The sequence below is a fragment of the Panthera pardus genome, unplaced genomic scaffold, assembly GCF_024362965.1.
Source record: "Panthera pardus isolate Hobbes unplaced genomic scaffold, ASM2436296v1 HiC_scaffold_22, whole genome shotgun sequence".
NCBI lineage: Eukaryota > Metazoa > Chordata > Mammalia > Carnivora > Felidae > Panthera > Panthera pardus.
This window is the reverse complement of record NW_026526788.1, coordinates 32664372-32681312: the sequence shown is the minus strand read 5'-3', so window position 1 is coordinate 32681312 and position 16941 is coordinate 32664372. Positions and strand designations below refer to the sequence as shown.

The window sequence follows — 16941 nt, the reverse complement described above, 5'->3', positions numbered from 1 at the left end:
GAGGAAGATTATTTTTTTTCCCTTTGGAAATCATATTTTTTAATTGCTTCCACATATTTTGATATTTAACTTTGTAATCCTTTTTTTTTAATTATCAAAAGATCTGTCACACGAACAGAATAGTTACTAAATGTCTAATATGCCATGCACATTCCTGGTTTTCATAAAAAGCCAGAATAATGAATGATTGATTTCCCTTTAAGATGAAAATCATGAGGGAATATTATAATAATATTAAAATGAGATTGGAAAATTTGGCTTCATTTTTGTTTGCTCATGAACAGGAATATCCACAAATATTGATGCAGCAGAAGTAAAATATATATTATTCCTGTGTGGGTTAGAATAAAGAAAAGAGTAAGGCTGGTTTTTTATAGTTTAAATTTCTATCATCAGATGGCTGGACTCTAGCCAGTAGTTCATATTTCAGCTTTGTTTTGTCATGTCTTTCACACATACCATATCCCAGGATACCTAACAGATCTAAATTTATTAAGTTAGTTTTGGAACAGTTTAAAAATAATCACAAAGCACACAAAGTCCTAAAATTAAGCAGTTTTAAAATGAGTGGAGAGCTGATGAATTTCAGTAAAAAGCTGATTAAGAATGTTTTTGTACTGGCGCGACTGGGTGGCTCTGTTGGCTAAGTGTCCAACTCTTGATTTTGGCTCAGATCATGATTTCGTGGTTCATGAGATTGAGCCTTGCGTTGGGCTCACGCTGACAGCAAGGGGTCCGCTTGGGATTCCCACTCTCTCCTCCCTCTCTGCCCCTACCCTCACTCGTGCGCTCTGTCTCTGCCTCTCTCTATATATAAATAAATCAACTTAAAAAAAAGAATATTTCTGTGTGACTACCAAGAAAATTTAGAGTATCCTGGGGTGCCTGGGTGGCTCAGTCAGTTAAGCGTCGACTTTGGCTCAGGTCACGATATCATGGTTCGTGAGTTCCAGCCCTGCGTCAGGCTCTGTGCTGACAGCTCAGAGCCTGGAGCCTGCTTTGGATTCTGTGTCTCCCTCTCTCTCTGCTCCTTCCCCACTCGTGCTCTGTCTCTCTCTGTCTCTCAAAAATAAATATACGTTAAAAAAAATTTTTTTTTTAATTTAGAGTAGCCACAGTTAAGTAGGAGAGACATTAAATGGAAAAAAAACAGTCTAGTATATGACTTGAATATGTTTCATCTCCCTCTATGTGCAGTCTTAATGTCAGCACCATCCCTGGTATAGTGAATGAGGCAGTTGCTTCAGGCTCTGGACTTTGAGTACTCTTGCTGCTGTAGTAACCAGTTTTACATAGCCAGCTAGTGATTGGGAGAAGCAGCAGCATGGGGAGAGTTTTTAAAGTACTATATAGAAAAACTTGAGCTTTGGTCAAGACAGAGAAGATCCCTATTTCCTTTTCACCTTACCCCACTGACTGACTGTATTTATATTGACCCGATTGTCCTGGATTCCATATTCTGTCAAGAATGACCCTTCATGCATTTAATAGTCTCACCTAGCACACTTTTAACTTTGAGACACATAATTTTATACTTGACCATCTACAATGGGTTCTGGTTCAAGATGGTGATGTAGGAGGATACTGAATCTCCTCCCACAGACACACCAAATCTGCAGCTACATACAAAACAGTTTCCTCTGAAAGAAATCCAAAAACTAGATGAGCAACTCCTACACATTGGACAAATGAGAAAAAACCCACATTGAAATAGATAGGCGAGGCTGAGACACAGTCTTGCCATAAATTCATCCCTGGCACAGTATCCAGTGGTCAGGAGAGAACTTAGCTCTGAGCTACTGGAGATGCGAGGGCATTGAATGCTACAGCTGGCACCCCAGTTTTTGCGACCTGCACCTGAGAGATGAGCTTCCTGAACATCTAGCTTTAAGGCCAAGAGGCCTTATGTCTTTAACGCCCATAGGGCTGACCCAGAGGCAGCTGCCTGAAAAGCGCCCAGTCTTTGTGAAAGTGGCCTATGTTACTTATCTTAAAGCTTCAGCCCGAGGGGCAGGCGTCTCATTTAACATACATCTAGAGGCATACAGACACACTCTCCAAAGACAGAAGCCAGTGGGCTCCCATCTTTGCACTTTCCCTCTGCCTCGCTCCAGGTTGCCAGTATCTCCCAGAAAAGAACTTGTGCACGTTTCCAGTGCTCTGGTTTGTGTCACTGCCACCCAGGACACACCCCTTGATTACCTGGCTGTGGTTGGTGGCCTGTGGGGCTTATGTTTGCAGGTCCCATACATAGGACTGTAACAAATGGAGAAACACTTCTTAATTGGCTGCTCCCCCAGGGCACAGTGCAGCAAGAGACTGAAAGACACCTCTAGTTTTTCTGTGATAGAGGCTTATTGGCTTATCTTTATTATTAGAAGAGTAGGCTTCTAATTAAACACACATCTAGGGGGGCAGCGACTGTTCTCTCCGGAGACTAGGGAGACTGACGGGTGCCATCTTCATGCTCTCTTTCCTCTGCCCCAGGTTGCAGGTGTTTCTGAGAAAGGAGCTTGTGTGCCTATCTGGCTTCCTAGTTTTTGTGGCTTCCACCCAGAAGACACATCTTTTAATAATTTGGCTCAGGTGACAGTGGGACTTGTGTTTACAGATTGAATGGATAGTAAGTAACAAACAAAAACCAATTTTTAACTGACTATCACTGCAGGGCTCAGTGCAGAAGAAGCAAACAGAAACACCCACGTCGCCTTGTTCCCTTGAAAGAGGTATATTTGCATAATTTAAAAGCTGTGGGCTGAGAGTCCAATTAGCCTGAATCTAGGTGCTGACTGAGATTTTCTTCTTTGAGATACTGAGAGATCTTGGCATACCCTCAACTACTAGGAGTCTCTAAGAATAAAGTAGGCTGCTTGGACAATCAAAGGTTTGAAAGACAATCAAGAACCAGGGCAGGGCTGAACAATAAGGTTCAGTTTCTTTCTTTCTTTTTTAACATTTAAAAACATGTTTATTTTGAGAGAGGCAGAGAGCATAAGCATGGTAGGGGCAGATAGAGAGAGGGCAACAGAGAATCCCAAGCGGGCTCTGCACTGTCAGCACAAAATCCAACACAGGGCTTGAACCTGTGAACTGTGAAATGATGACCTGAGCTGAAATCAAGAGTTGGATGCTTAACCAACTGAGCCACCCAGGCACCCCAATAAGGTTCAGTTTCTACATGAGGTCACTCCTTCAAGGTTGAGAGAGGTGGCTATTTTATCTGCATAAAAACCAGTACAGAGAGTCAAGGAAAATGAAGAAATAGAGGAATGTATTCTAAAAGGAAGAACAAGATAAAACCTTAGAAAAAGACCTTAATGAAATGGAGATAAGTGATTTACTTGATAAAGAGTTCAAAATAACAGTCATAAAAATGCCTACCAAGTTCAGGAGAATAATGCATGAATAAAGTGAGACATTCAACAAAGAGAAAATATAAGAAAGTATCAAATAGAAGTCACAGAGCTGAAGAATACAATAATGAACTGAAAAATACACTAGAGGGCTTCAATAGCAGACTAGATGAGCAGAAGAAAGGATCTGTGACCTTGAAGACAGGGCAGTGGAACTCATTCAATCAGAATAGCAAAAAAGAGAAAAGAACGAGAAAGAGTGAAGATAGCTTAAGGGACAAATGGGACAACATCAGTGGACTAACAGTCACATCATAGGAGTCCCAGAAGGAGAAAAGAAAAAGGGGCAGAAATCTTATTGGAAGAAATAATGTCTGAAAACTTCCCTGAGCTCAGGAAGGAAACAGACATCCAGATCCAGGAGCTCAGTTTTAAATAAGATTAATCCAAAGAGACTCACACCAAGTCACATTTTAAGTGTCAAAAGTTAAAGACAAGGAGAGAATCTTAAAAGCAACAAGAGAAAACTTGTTATGTATAAGGGAACCTCCGTAAAACTATAAGCAGACTTTTCAGCAGAAACTTTGCAAGCCATAAGGAAATGGACCATATCCAGAAATTGCTTAAAGCAGAAAACTGCTAAACAAAAATACTCTACCCAGAAAAGCTGTCCTTCAGAATTGATGGAGAGATAAAGTTTTCTGCTCAAGCAAAAGCTAAAGGAGTGTATCACCACTACACTGGCTTTATAAGAAATGTTAAAGGGAGTTCTTTAAGCTGCAACAAAAGGGCACTAATCAGTAACAGAAAAAACATGAAAGTACAGAAAATGAATATATTTTTGAAACATTTTTGTGCTGTTTTCTCCCCAAGAAGATAAGTTACTTTAGTAGAAGAACCTTCTCTTCTAGTTTTACTTTTAGTTCCTTGTAGTGCTGCTGAGTGTAGAGAAGGTATTGATCAGCAGCAATGAACTGCCTGTTTCTATATGGCCCATGAGCTGAGAATGGTTTTTACTTTTTTCTTTTTCTTATTTAAAAAGAATGTTTTGTGATACTTGAAAATTACATGAAACTGAAATTTTGGTGTCCATGAAAGAGTTTTATTGGAGTATATCCACACATTCATTAGGTGTTGTTCATGACAGCTTTCATGCAATAGCAGAATTGAATAGTTGTAACAGAGACTATATGTGGCCCACAAAGCCTAAATATTTACTGTCTGGTCTTTTATGCAAAAAATTTACTGACCCTTTCCAAAATAATAAGAAATCTATTCATTGTTCTCTGACCCTAGTTCCTGACACAGAGCTCCTAAAGTCCTTGTAAATAAGATTCTGGGAGCTATCCAGGATATGTTCTTCTCATACTGATGGCAGAGTTGAAAGAAATGAAACCAACCTCACAAGTCCATTCCACTCCCCTCCTCTTTTCTTTCCCTCCTTTTATATTCTGTTTCTGAGATGAAACCAATTTAAATATAGGTATTAAATTGGACTTTTAATTTTTTTAAATATATAGAGAATATAGGAAATAATAGAGAATACTCTTGTAGCCATTACTTGTTTTTTTCAAATTTTAGTATTTACCCATATTTGTTTCATACCTGTATTTTGAATTATTTTGAAAACCCTGTGTATCGCTCTGAAATGTCATTTCACTCCCTGTCTTCTTAGGGATAACCACTGTCCTTAATTAGGTATTTATCATTCCTGTTGAAGATTATTCACATATATCCATTTTCCTTCCATAACCCCTAGAGAAGGACAATGATTATATTCATTTCTCCGCACTGACATTGGACTTAGCCATGTGATTTCCTCTGACTAATGATGATATACATTGTGTTCAAGCAGAATCTTTAAAAAGAGTCAGTTTGTGGTTTTCTATGTTGTCTTTTACCTCTGCCATCTTCCACAGAGAGGCTGCTGCCCCATCAGCCTGGGTCCCAGATTCAATACTCTGTGGAGTAGAGCTGCACCCAATATGTGATAGATAAGTAGCATGAACGATATATAAGCTTTCCTTATTGGAAGCCACTGAGATTTTAAGGTTATTACTACAGTGTAAACTGGTCTACTCTGACTGCTGCATTTCCCCTGTTTTTTAATATGTTGAATATATTTTTACATATGCACGTTTATATATTTGTTGATCCACGTAGCTGTTGTTCTCTTATTTTCACTGCTGTATAGTTTATCATTTGTATAAATATGTCAGTATTTAATGTATCCATTTTCATGTAGATGAACATTTAACTTATTTCCAATTTTGTTAGTCATCTGTTGCTGTGTAACAACCAACCACAAAATGTGAGTGGCATAAAGCAGTGAGCATTTATCTAGCTTCTGCATCTGCAGGCCATGTGAGGTAGACTCTGCTGATCCCCACTGGCCTGGCTCTGTACGTAGGCTCAGGTTTGGTTCATCTAAGCAAGGGCATCTCTGCTTCATGGTTTTGTCAGCAAATTTGTCAGGCTGCTCTATGTTTCTCATCCTTTTTAGAGCACTGGGCTATCCAGAATATATTCCTCTTACAGCACTGGCAGAGGTGCAAGAAAGCAACCCAACCTCAGAAGTCCATTTGAAGGATGTCTTATGTCATACTGCTAATATCCCATTGGCCAAAGCAGGTCATGTGGCTGAGCCCAAAGTCATTGGATTGTCCCTGGAGGTCAAGAGAAAGAAAGTGAATATTTGAGAACTGTAGTATGCCAGTGTTTTTACTATTACAAACTGTACCACAACGAACCTTCTTCCATTTGTGCCCTTGTGCATATTTGCAAGAAGTTATTTTCAACATATACCTGGAAGTAGACTTGCTGGCCTCTGGGATACATTCCTCTTCAAATTTTCTAAACATTGCCAAGCTGGTTTCCAGACTAGATGTAATAATTTACATATTCTCCAAGAATGTATGGGTTTTCTCTTCTGCATTCCTGTTAACACTTGGTATTGATAGACTTAATTTTTTAGCAAACTGATTAGAATGAATTATTAAATCCTTGTGGTTTTATTTTGCATTTCACTAGCAACTAGTGAGGCTTATCATCTCCAAATATTTATTGGCTACTCATATTGCCATTCTATGAATTATTTATCTTCTTTACTCACTTTTCTATTTGATTTTTTTATTAGTAGAAGTCCTTTATATATTCTCTGTTGAAAGCTGTCATATATATCTTGCAGATATCTTCTCCTAGTCTATGGCTTGTCTTTTTATTTTGTTTCTGATAATTTTTAGTATACAGAAGTTGCTGGTATTTTCAAATGTAGTTGTGTTTTCCTTGATGGTTTGTACTGTTTCTTTTTAACTACTTTATTGAGATGTAATTAACATAGGATAAGTAGAATATATTTAAAGTATTTGATGAGTTTTGATATACTAGTCCCATGTAGGTACTAGTGAAACCATCATCGGCATAATCAGTATAATGAACATATTCATCACTCCCAAAAGTTTCTTCATACACATTCATAAATCTTCCTGTTTTTTCCTACCTCCTAGGTCCCAGGCCACTAGTGATATGCTTAGTATCTTCTGTTTATTTGTTTTTTTTTTAATTTTTTTTTAACGTTTTATTTATTTTTGAGACAGGGAGAGACAGAGCATGAACAGGGGAGGGTCAGAGAGAGGGAGACACAGAATCTGAAACAGGCTCCAGTCCCTGAGCTGTCAGCACAGAGCCCAACGCGGGGCTCGAACTCACGGACCACGAGATCATGACCTGAGCTGAAGTCGGCCGCTTAACCGACTGAGCCACCCATGCGCCCCAGTATCTTCTGTTTTGTATTGATTATCTGTCTAAACTCTGTCAGTTACTGAGAGAAGGGTGTTGATCAACTTTAATTGTGGGTTTTTCTATCATCCTTTCAGTTTTATCAGTATTTGCTTCAAATATTTTGAAACTCTTATTAGGTGCATACATGTTTAAAATGTATTATTCTGTCTTCTTCATGAATTGACCCAATTATCATTATGTACCTGACCTTCATGCTAATATTTTTTTTGCTGCAAAGTCTACATAGTATCCTATTTATGTAGACCTCCTTATTTTGATTCATTTTTCGTGATATATCTTTTTCTATCCTCTTACTTTTAATCTACCTAAATATATCAGTATCTTTAAAATGAATGTCTTGTAGACAACATACAGTTGGGTCTTATTTTTTATCCAGTGTGATAGTTTCTACCTTTTCATTGTGTGTTCAGATGATTTGTATTTAATGTAATTTTTCATATGTTTGGATTTAAGTCTACCATTTTATTATTTGTTTTCTCTTTTTTTCCATCTTTTTAAATGTTCTTTACCCCTTCCTTGCTTCCTTTTCGGATTACTTGAAGACTTTAAAAAATTTTTGATTTTGAGTTTTTGACTGTATTTCTTTGTATATCTTAAATTTAGTGCTTGCTGTAGAGATTATAATATGCATAATTAACTTTTCACAGTTAACTGAGAATTTATATTTTACTGCTTCAGATGGAATATAGATATCTTACCACTATATAGGTCCTTCCCTAATTTATGATATAGCGTCATATGTGTTACAGCTACATACATTGAAAACTCCACCAGACGTTGTTTTCATTTCAACTGTCATACATAAAGAACTTAAGAGGAAAAAATGGTCTGTTATATGTATCTAAATATTAACCATTCCTATTGCTCTTTATTTCTTAAATTTCCAATTTCCCTCTGATATCATTTCCTCCCCCCTTGAAAGATAGAATGTGTTGTAGAGCAGGTCTGCTGGTGGTGAATTCTGTTTACCTTCATCTGAGAACATTTTTATTTTGTCCTCATTTTTAAAGAATATTTTCACTAGATAAAGAATTCTGGGTTGAAATTCTTTTAGCACTTTATGTTTTTTTAATGTTTATTTTTTGAGAGAGAGAAGGAGAGAATGAGCAGGGGAGGGGCAGAGACAGAGAAGGAGACACAAAATCTGAAGCAGGCTCCAGGCTCTGAGCTGTCAGTACAGAGCCCCATGTGGGGCTCAAACTCACAAACTGTGAGATCATGACCTGAGCTGAAGTCAGAATGAGCCACCCAGGCACCCGTCTTTTAGCACTTTAAACTGGCTGCTTTGGAGAATTTTTTCTTTGACTTTGGTTTTCAGAAGTTTGATTTTTTTTTTTTTTAATGTACCTTGTTTTGGGTTTACTAGGCATCTTGAATCTGTAATGAAATTACTGAAGACAAACCCATAAAATGAGAAGAGATGGTATCCAAGGAGGATATTCTAAAAAGTACATATATTTAGGGTACAGGCAGAATAGCCTCCAAAAGCGTTTAAGGAGTTACCAAGAATAAATGAAGATTATCGGAAGAAAGTAGAAATGTAGATGTGTCATCTTAGGCAAATTATTTAACATCTCTAAATCTTAATATTCTTATTTGTAAAATTGAGATCATAGCAACTAATTTGTAGGGGTAAGAAAATTAAAATTTACATATATGTGTGTGTATATATACGTGGAAAGCATGTAGTATAGGACCTATAAAAATGCTTAGTAGATTATAACTTATTACAATGATTATTAAGACAAAAGATAAAATCAAGTGACTACAGTACAATAAATAGGTCACATATCTAATGAACTAGAACTATACTTTTCTGCCCTATGTTAGTTTGTGTTACTGAAAAATATAATCATTTTAATAAATTTTGGGGGTAATAGCAAATATTGAAAAACAAATCTTTAAATTTGGGGGAGATAGTTGAGACTTCTTAACTATAATTATTCAGAGTTTTCGTTTACCAAGCTCTAATTTATTGAGCTTGAAATGATCTATTTGATTTAGTTTCACTTTTGTCTTTTGACAGAAGGAGTTGCTATCTTCTTTAAAACAAGTCTTTTAAATGTTCACTCTGAGGCTTAAACTGAGAGTATTATTTTTGTTGTTGTTTATTAATTTTTGAGAGAGAGAGAGAGAGAGACAGAGTGTGAATAGGGGAGGGGCAGAGAGAGAGGGAGACAGAGGATCCTCAGCAGGCTCTGCATTGTCAGCGCAGAGCCCGATGCCAGGCTCGAACTCACAAACCATGAAATCATGACCTGAGCTGATGCTTAACGACTGAGCCACCCAGGTACCCCTAAACTGAGAGTATTCTTATAGTATTTCTTGCACATTTGTATTATATTTGGTGTAGACTCAAGAAGAGAAGCAACTGCCACAGTTAAAAGGTTTTTGGACAAAATCAGAAAGCCATCATTTAATCTTTCTGGGCTTCAGCTTTCTCATTAACAACAAGGTTAAGTGTGTTTACATCACACTATGAACATTAAATGGCTTTGAAATTTCTTTGAATAAAAGTCTAAGAATCATAGGAAGCCCCTTAGGGAGAATAGCATAGTGCCCAGTGTTTTTAAGCTGGGACCCAAAGAATGAAGGTGGAGAAATGTAAGGGAACCATTTTATATGGAAGTCACTTGAGTAACATTTTCCTACTACACATGTAGTTTCTGCCTTCATTCTCCATACTCTTCCTCCCCCTCCCCCTGCCCCCCCCACCCCCGCCAGTAAATGGACCTAACAGAATCTCTAGAGTAGTAGGAAGAATAGCTTGAATTTTCATCCATCCGCATTTCCCATACTCTACCCCAGCCATTTAAGAACTGATCTAATCTGTCCATCTGCTTCATTTGATAGGTAAAGAAATCTAAGTATAACAGACAAAATAATCATCTTAATGTTTTTTTCATCTTAAATGTATTAGTCGTTTGGCCTACTTTATGTCTGTATTTGCTTATAAATGACAGGAATTCTCAGTATGTGCCAGGCTGTCCTTACACACACCTCCTTTTTTTGCAAATGCACATGGGAAAACATTTTCCAAACTATAACAGAGGATTCAGTGAAAACACAAATCTGTTCCATTTTCTCCACCCTCCCAGTCCATGTCACATATGCAATCACTTTTTAAATTTTAAGTTAACTTTTTAGTTCTTTTAGTACACTAAATATATAATACTATATTACTATACTATTACTATAATACTTTGAATTACTATATTACTATAGTAATTACTATAATAATTTACTATACTATTACTACAATAATTTGAAATGTGGCTAGTTTTGAATCGAGATATGTTAAAATTATAAAATATGCATGAGATTTTAAAAACAGTATAAAAAAGAAAAATACTTCATAATTTTTATATTGATTACATGTTGAAATGATGCTATCAAATATATTTTGTTTAACAAAGTAAATTATTTAAATTAATTTGACCTGTTTCTTTTTATTATTTTAAAGGTGACTGTTAGATTAAGTTATGCATGTGGCTCACATTTGTTGCTCACATTATATTTCTGTTGGACAGTGTTGCTCTAATTATTAGTAAGCATATATTTCCCTTAGTTGATGTAGCAAGTTTACTCATGAGTTACCTGATTCTAATCTGATTCTTATTCTTTTATAAGGGACCAAGAAGGTTTTTTCTGGAAAGTCTTAGGATTTTCCTATTCTCGGTATTCTGAAATTTCAAAAGCATACACTGAATTGTAGGTAGTTTTTGTTCATTTTGCTTAGAACACTTGGTAAGCGCTAGTTTGTGTCACTCTTCAGCTCTGAGAAATTTTCTGCTAATGTTTTTTGAATTATTTCCTATTTCTTTTTTTTTCTTTTTTTTTTAAATTCCTCCCTATTTCTGGCAGCACTCTCAACAATAGCCAAATTATGGAAAGAGCCTAAATGTCCATCAACTAACGAATGGATAAAGAAATTGTGGTTTATATACACAATGGAATACTACATGGCAATGAGAAAGAATGAAATATGGCCTTTTGTAGCAATGTGGATGGAACTGGAGAGTGTAATGCTAAGTGAAATAAGCCATACAGAGAAAGACAGATACTATATGGTTTCACTCTTATGTGGATCCTGAGAAACTTAACAGAAACCCATGGGGGAGGGGAAGAAAAAAAAAAAAGAGGTTAGAGAGGGAGAGAGCCAAAGCATAAGAGACTTTTTTTTTTTTAATTTTTTTTTTAATGTTTATTTATTTTTGAGACAGAGAGAGACACAGCATGAGCAAGGAAGGGGCAGAGAGAGAGGGAGACACAGAATGTGAAGCAGGCCTCAGGCTCTGAGCTGTCAGCACAGAGCCCGACGCAGGGCTCGAACTCACGAGCTGTGAGATCATGACCTGAGCCGAAGTCGGATGCTTAACCGACTGAGCCACCCAGGCACCCCAAGAGACTCTTAAAAACTGAGAGCAAACTGAGGGTTGATGGAGGGTGGGTGATGGGTATTGAGGAGGGCACCTTTTGGGATGAGCACTGGGTGTTGTATGGAAACCAATTTGACAATAAATTTCATATATTGAAAAAACAGAAAAGAATTCCTCCCCATTTCTGAATGAGAAAAGGTCTTGTATGATATTAGTCTTCTAGTATTGAGTCTCTGTTTTTCTTTTTGGCAGTGGTCCTGGGAGGAAACCTTATCCTGATCTTTTGACAGTTTATTAAAATATAGGAGGAGATAGGCAAACATAGTGTTAACTGTCTACAACTCTTTCTTGTTCTCTGTTCTTTTATCATAGAAGTGCATTCTACTTTTTAAAAAAAAATTTTTTTTATGTTTTTATTTTATTTTTGAGAGAGAGAGTGTGTGAATGGGGGAGGGATAGAGAGAGAGGGAGACAGAATCTGAAGTAGGCTCCAGTCTCTGAGCTGTCAGCGCAGAGCCTGACGTGGAGCCTGAACTCACAGACTGCGAGATCATGACCCGAGCCTAAGGGACGCCCAACCAACTGAGCCACCCAGGCACCCCAAGTGTATTCTACTTTTATGACTGTGTTATCTTCTTGAGTATCTGTAAAGTTTCAAATTAGATTTTCTTTTTAAAAAAAATTTCCTTCTGTTTCCTGACTTACCTCTTTGTTTTGCAGTCAGTGGTTTATTATTTTTTTTCAGGACAAGCTTCTAGAAGTAAAGTGCATTTAAGATAAAGAAAATGTGGAACCAAAAGCATAGAAGCAGAAATGCAAAAAGCTTCCTCTGGGAGCAGTGACAATCTGATCATTGTAATACTGTGGATGTAGTGAGATAAGGACCTGAACTAGTATGAATATAGTGAGAACTGAAAGAAAAGAACTGAGTAATTATGCATGAAAAACAAGTGTACTTATTAATTGATTTCTCCACTGTAAACACCCGACAGCACCCCCTTATTGAACTAGTTATATGCTCCCTTGTAATGTTAATTATTACATGCATATGCCTTCCTGACTAAATTGTGACTCTTCAAGGCAGGGATTATATCCTACTCATTAATTTCTTTTTAAGTTTATTTATTGTGAAAGAAAAAAAGAGCACAAGTGGGGGAGTGGCAGAGAGAGAGGGAGTGAGAAAGAATCCTAAGGAGGCTCTGCACTCTCAGCATAGAACCTGATGTGGGGCTTGAACTCACGAAATGTGAGATCATGACCTGAGCTGACATCAAGAGTCGGATGCTTAACCAACTGAGCCACTCAGGCCCCCCCCCCCGATTAATTTTTTTATAGGTGTTTATTGATCAAGCACTATGCCAAGCACTGGGATAAAGCAGTGGGCAAAGACAAATAATCCCTGGCCTTAAGGATACTTAATTACTTATATCTTTTACAGTGCTTAGAATCTGATGTTCAGCTTTTCCAAAGAAAATATTTGTTACTTAACCCAACTTTATTTTTTTTTAATTTTTTTTTTTTTTACATTTATTTATTTTTGAGGGACAGAGTGAGACAAAGTGAGAGCGGGGGAGGGGCAGAGAGAGAGGGAGACACAGGATCTGAAGCAGGCTCCAGGCTCTGCGCTGTCAGCACAGAGCCCGACGCGGGGCTCAAAGCCACAGACCGTGAGATCATGACCTGAGCCGAAGTCGGATGCTCAACCGACTAAGCCACCCAGGCGCCCCACTTAACCCAACTTTAAAAGGTAATATTAGAGGGGCACCTGGGTGGTTCAGTCAGTTGGGCGTCCGACTTCGGCTCAGGTCATGATCTCGCGGTCCGTGAGTTCGAGCCCCGCGTCAGGCTCTGTGCTGACAGCTCGGAGCCTGGGCCTGCTTTAGATTCTGTGTCTCCCTCTCTCTCTGCCCCTTCCCTGCTTGTGCTCTGTCTCGCTCTGTCTCTCAAAAGTGAATGAGTGTTGAAAAAAAAATGAATGAATGAATGAATAAAAGGTAATATTAGGGGGATGCCTGGGTGGCTCAGTTGATTAAGTGTCCAACTCTTGATTTTGGTTCAGGTCATGATTTCACGGTTTGTGAGATCTAGCCCCACCTTGGGCTCTGCACTGACAGCATGGAGCCTGCTCGGGATTCTCTCTTCCCTCTCTGTCCCTCTGCTGCACCGTCTTTCTCTCTCAAATTAAATGAATAGGATGGCTCAGGGGGATGCCTGGGGGATGCCTGGGTGACTCAGTCAGTTGGGCTTCCAGCTTTGGCTCAGGTCACAATCTTGTGGTTCGTGGGTTTGAGCCCCACATCAGGTTCTGAGCTGACAGTGTGGAGCCTGCTTGGGATTCTGTCTCTTCTCCTCTCTCTCTGCCCCTCCCACACTCTCTCTCAAAATAAATAAACTTAAAAAAAAATAAATAAAACTCTAAAAGTAAATAAATAGATAGATAGATAGATAGATAGATAGATAAGAGGTAATGTTAGGGGCACCTGGGTGGCTCAGTCGGTTCAGCATCCACCTCTCGATTCCACCTCAAGTCATGATCTCACAGTTTGTGAGATTGAGCCCCAAGTTGGGCTCTGCACTGACAGTGCAGAGCCTGCTTGGAATTCTGTTTCTCCCCCTCTCTCTCTTTACCCCTCCCTCGCTCTCTCTCCCTCTCAAAATAAATAAATAAACAAACTTTTTTTTTAAGGTAATATTAAGATGGTCTATTTGTATCTCGTCAGGCATGTTGCAAAATTTAGTTTGTTATACTATTCTCTCTTTAACTTGATACAAAAAATGTATGCATTCAGAATAAACTGATATCCTTCACCTGATTTAAAGGTAATATAGTACATCGATGTAATGAAAACAGCCCACCCTTGAAAGAGTCTAGGGTTCTAGTTTGGCTCTACTGATGAACAGGTTTGCACATGAACTTTTATACTCTATCTTCTCAGAGCCTTACTTTCTCATGTGTAAAATAAAGGTTGGATCTTTTAGCACTTAAACTTTGAGTCTGAAAGTGGAAAAATTTCTTTATTCCCATAGCCTTTGAATAATGTGGCTAAGCCATCTAGTATATATAATTGAATGACTGGAAATGACAGACAGCTGTCATTTCATATGTTTTACTTGAGTTATAATCATTGATTAAATATTGTTTTTTCCTCTTTTACAGACTTGGGTCTGGATCAATATATAATAAAACGCTTTGATGGGAAGGTGAGCAAGCTATGACACTTAACATATATATCCTGTTGTTTACTAAGAATATTTTTAAGTTCCTCTAGAATTATTTGTGAGAAATTTCTGAATGCTTGTTTATCTTACCAAAAGAGCATGTTTCTTAGGTTGGAAGGCCTGTACGTGCCTTCATATACTTCTACAGAAAAAAATCAAGCAGAAGGTTTTTCTACATTTTTCCGTGTAAGGTAGCACTCATAGGGAGCCTGCTGTATATAAAGGCTAATTCAGTGTAGGTGGAGATTTGCATTTTAATTCAATTGCCGTCATGAAGTTTAACAAGCCCCCCAAAACTACGTTTGCATTTCTTGTAAAAACACTTATTTGATTTGACCTTCTTCAAACTATGATACTCTATAGCAATAATCCTAACTAGAAAATTATACAAGTCTTTACTCATGCTTTTATAATGATTATGAAGACCACCCCAAATTTACATATACATTTTCATTATACTTACTTTCTTTATTTTATGCACAAATAAACCGCATAATAAATTATTCTTAAATATAGTAAACAAAACTTTCAATTTTATTATCTCAAAGCAGTCAGTTAAACATGTTTTTCCCTTTCAGGCTGACTTCTACAAAAAGAAAAAGAAAATATTACACAGGGTCAGAAAGAAAAGTAAAAAGTCAATTTTAAAGAGGAGGAAGAAAGCACATCAGAAAGAAGAGAGAGCCCGGGATGGCTTTACAAAGCTTAAAGAGAAGGAAATCAGAAGGATAATCATGCAGTGGCTGGAAAAGGCAGGATTACAAGAGGGTCTAAATGGGTGGAGGTCAGGGTTAGTAGAAACTGATCTTGCAGGTTGTGTCAATCCTGCATTATTACATAAATCTCTATATACTTGTAAGGTGAAGATACAAATGCTAAGGTCTTTTGCACAAGTGGAGAGAATGAGTGGTCACCTTCAGGGCTGAGATATTAGTCAAGGCTTCCAGCCTAACAATTACCTGTCGCAGTCAGGTAGCCCCATGCCTCCCTCTGTAGGTATCTTCTTTTTAAAGTCACATATTCTAAAAGAAAGAATGATCAAAAAGAGCATTGAACTAGAATGTTAGGAGACAGGTTCAGAGCCCTGGCTCTGCTTTAGGACAGCTACATCTTCCCTCTGATCCTTGGTGTCTCCACTTCATATATAATCAAGTACTGTATCCATTACTACAGGCACTGATGTCAGGGTCTGATTTCAGAGTCTGTGGCAAGTCAGGTCCCTGTCTTATCTGTCTTTGTGTCACTCAGAGTCCAGCAAATGTCTGGCATACAGGATGTGACCAATAAATATTGGATGACTTGGAAAAGTCAGCTAGTCAAATCACATATTCCTTGGAGATATGACTCATTAAGTCAGTAATATTTTATAACAAAAGCAGTTTAACAAATCAGTTTTTGGTCACTGAAGGCATCCAGAGTAGCACGAGAATTCTGTCCTCTATTGTGTGTGTGTGTGTGTGTGTGTGTGTGTGTGTGTGTGTGTGTGTGTGTAAACCTGAAAACAGATAAAGAAGTTGAATATGTGCAAGTTGAATAGCAAGTTTACATATTATAGGGGAATTTCCATTCCTAGAGATCTCCCAAATATAAGATCCCTAGTGGTCATTCATATTTCACACACACTCTTTAGTTTTTTTCATTTCAGCCCGTAACTGTCTACTTGATGCTAGAAATCTGTAGCTTTGGGCATGACCAATAAGCTCCCCCTTTGTTTCAACCATATTATTATTTTTTTTTATTTAAAAAAAATTTTTTTTAACATTTATTTATTTTTGAGACAGGGAGAGACAGAGCATGAATGGGGGGAGGTCAGAGAGAGAGGGAGACACAGAATCCGAAGCAGGCTCCAGGCTCCGAGCTGTCAGCACAGAGCCCGATGCGGGGCTCGAACTCGTGAACCACAAGATCATGACCTGAGCTGAAGTCGGACACTTAACCGACTGAGCCACCCAGGCGCCCCTCAACCATATTAAATTGATGAGCTCTACATTTCCTATCATTAGTGTCATTTGCATTTTTCTGATTTCCACTTATTTTTATGAAGTAACTAAAGTAAACTGCAGTACAACATTAAAGTATGTGAGTGCCCACCTTGCTCTAGAGACAAAAATGGCAGTACTTCTTGGTTTGGAAGGCAGACTTTGTTGACACATTGTAGTGCAAATGTTTGTGCTCTGAAGTGTCACATT

General features: G+C 37.9%; 1 protein-coding gene across 4 annotated transcripts in view; it reads left to right on the top strand.

The window, feature by feature from the left end:
* MICU1 (mitochondrial calcium uptake 1) overlaps positions 1-16941 on the top strand; it is a 247095-nt gene that overhangs the window by 91059 nt on the left and 139095 nt on the right. For 2 of the 4 annotated variants that reach the window (XM_019444491.2, XM_053888568.1), the window contains one exon: positions 14691-14734. The exons of 1 other annotated variant lie outside the window; for it this stretch is intronic. In XM_019444491.2, the coding sequence (XP_019300036.1) occupies positions 14691-14734 (44 nt within the window). Of the gene's footprint in view, positions 1-14690; positions 14735-15330; positions 15505-16941 lie in introns of all 4 variants that reach the window. One more of the 4 variants, XM_053888569.1, reaches the window with a different exon arrangement.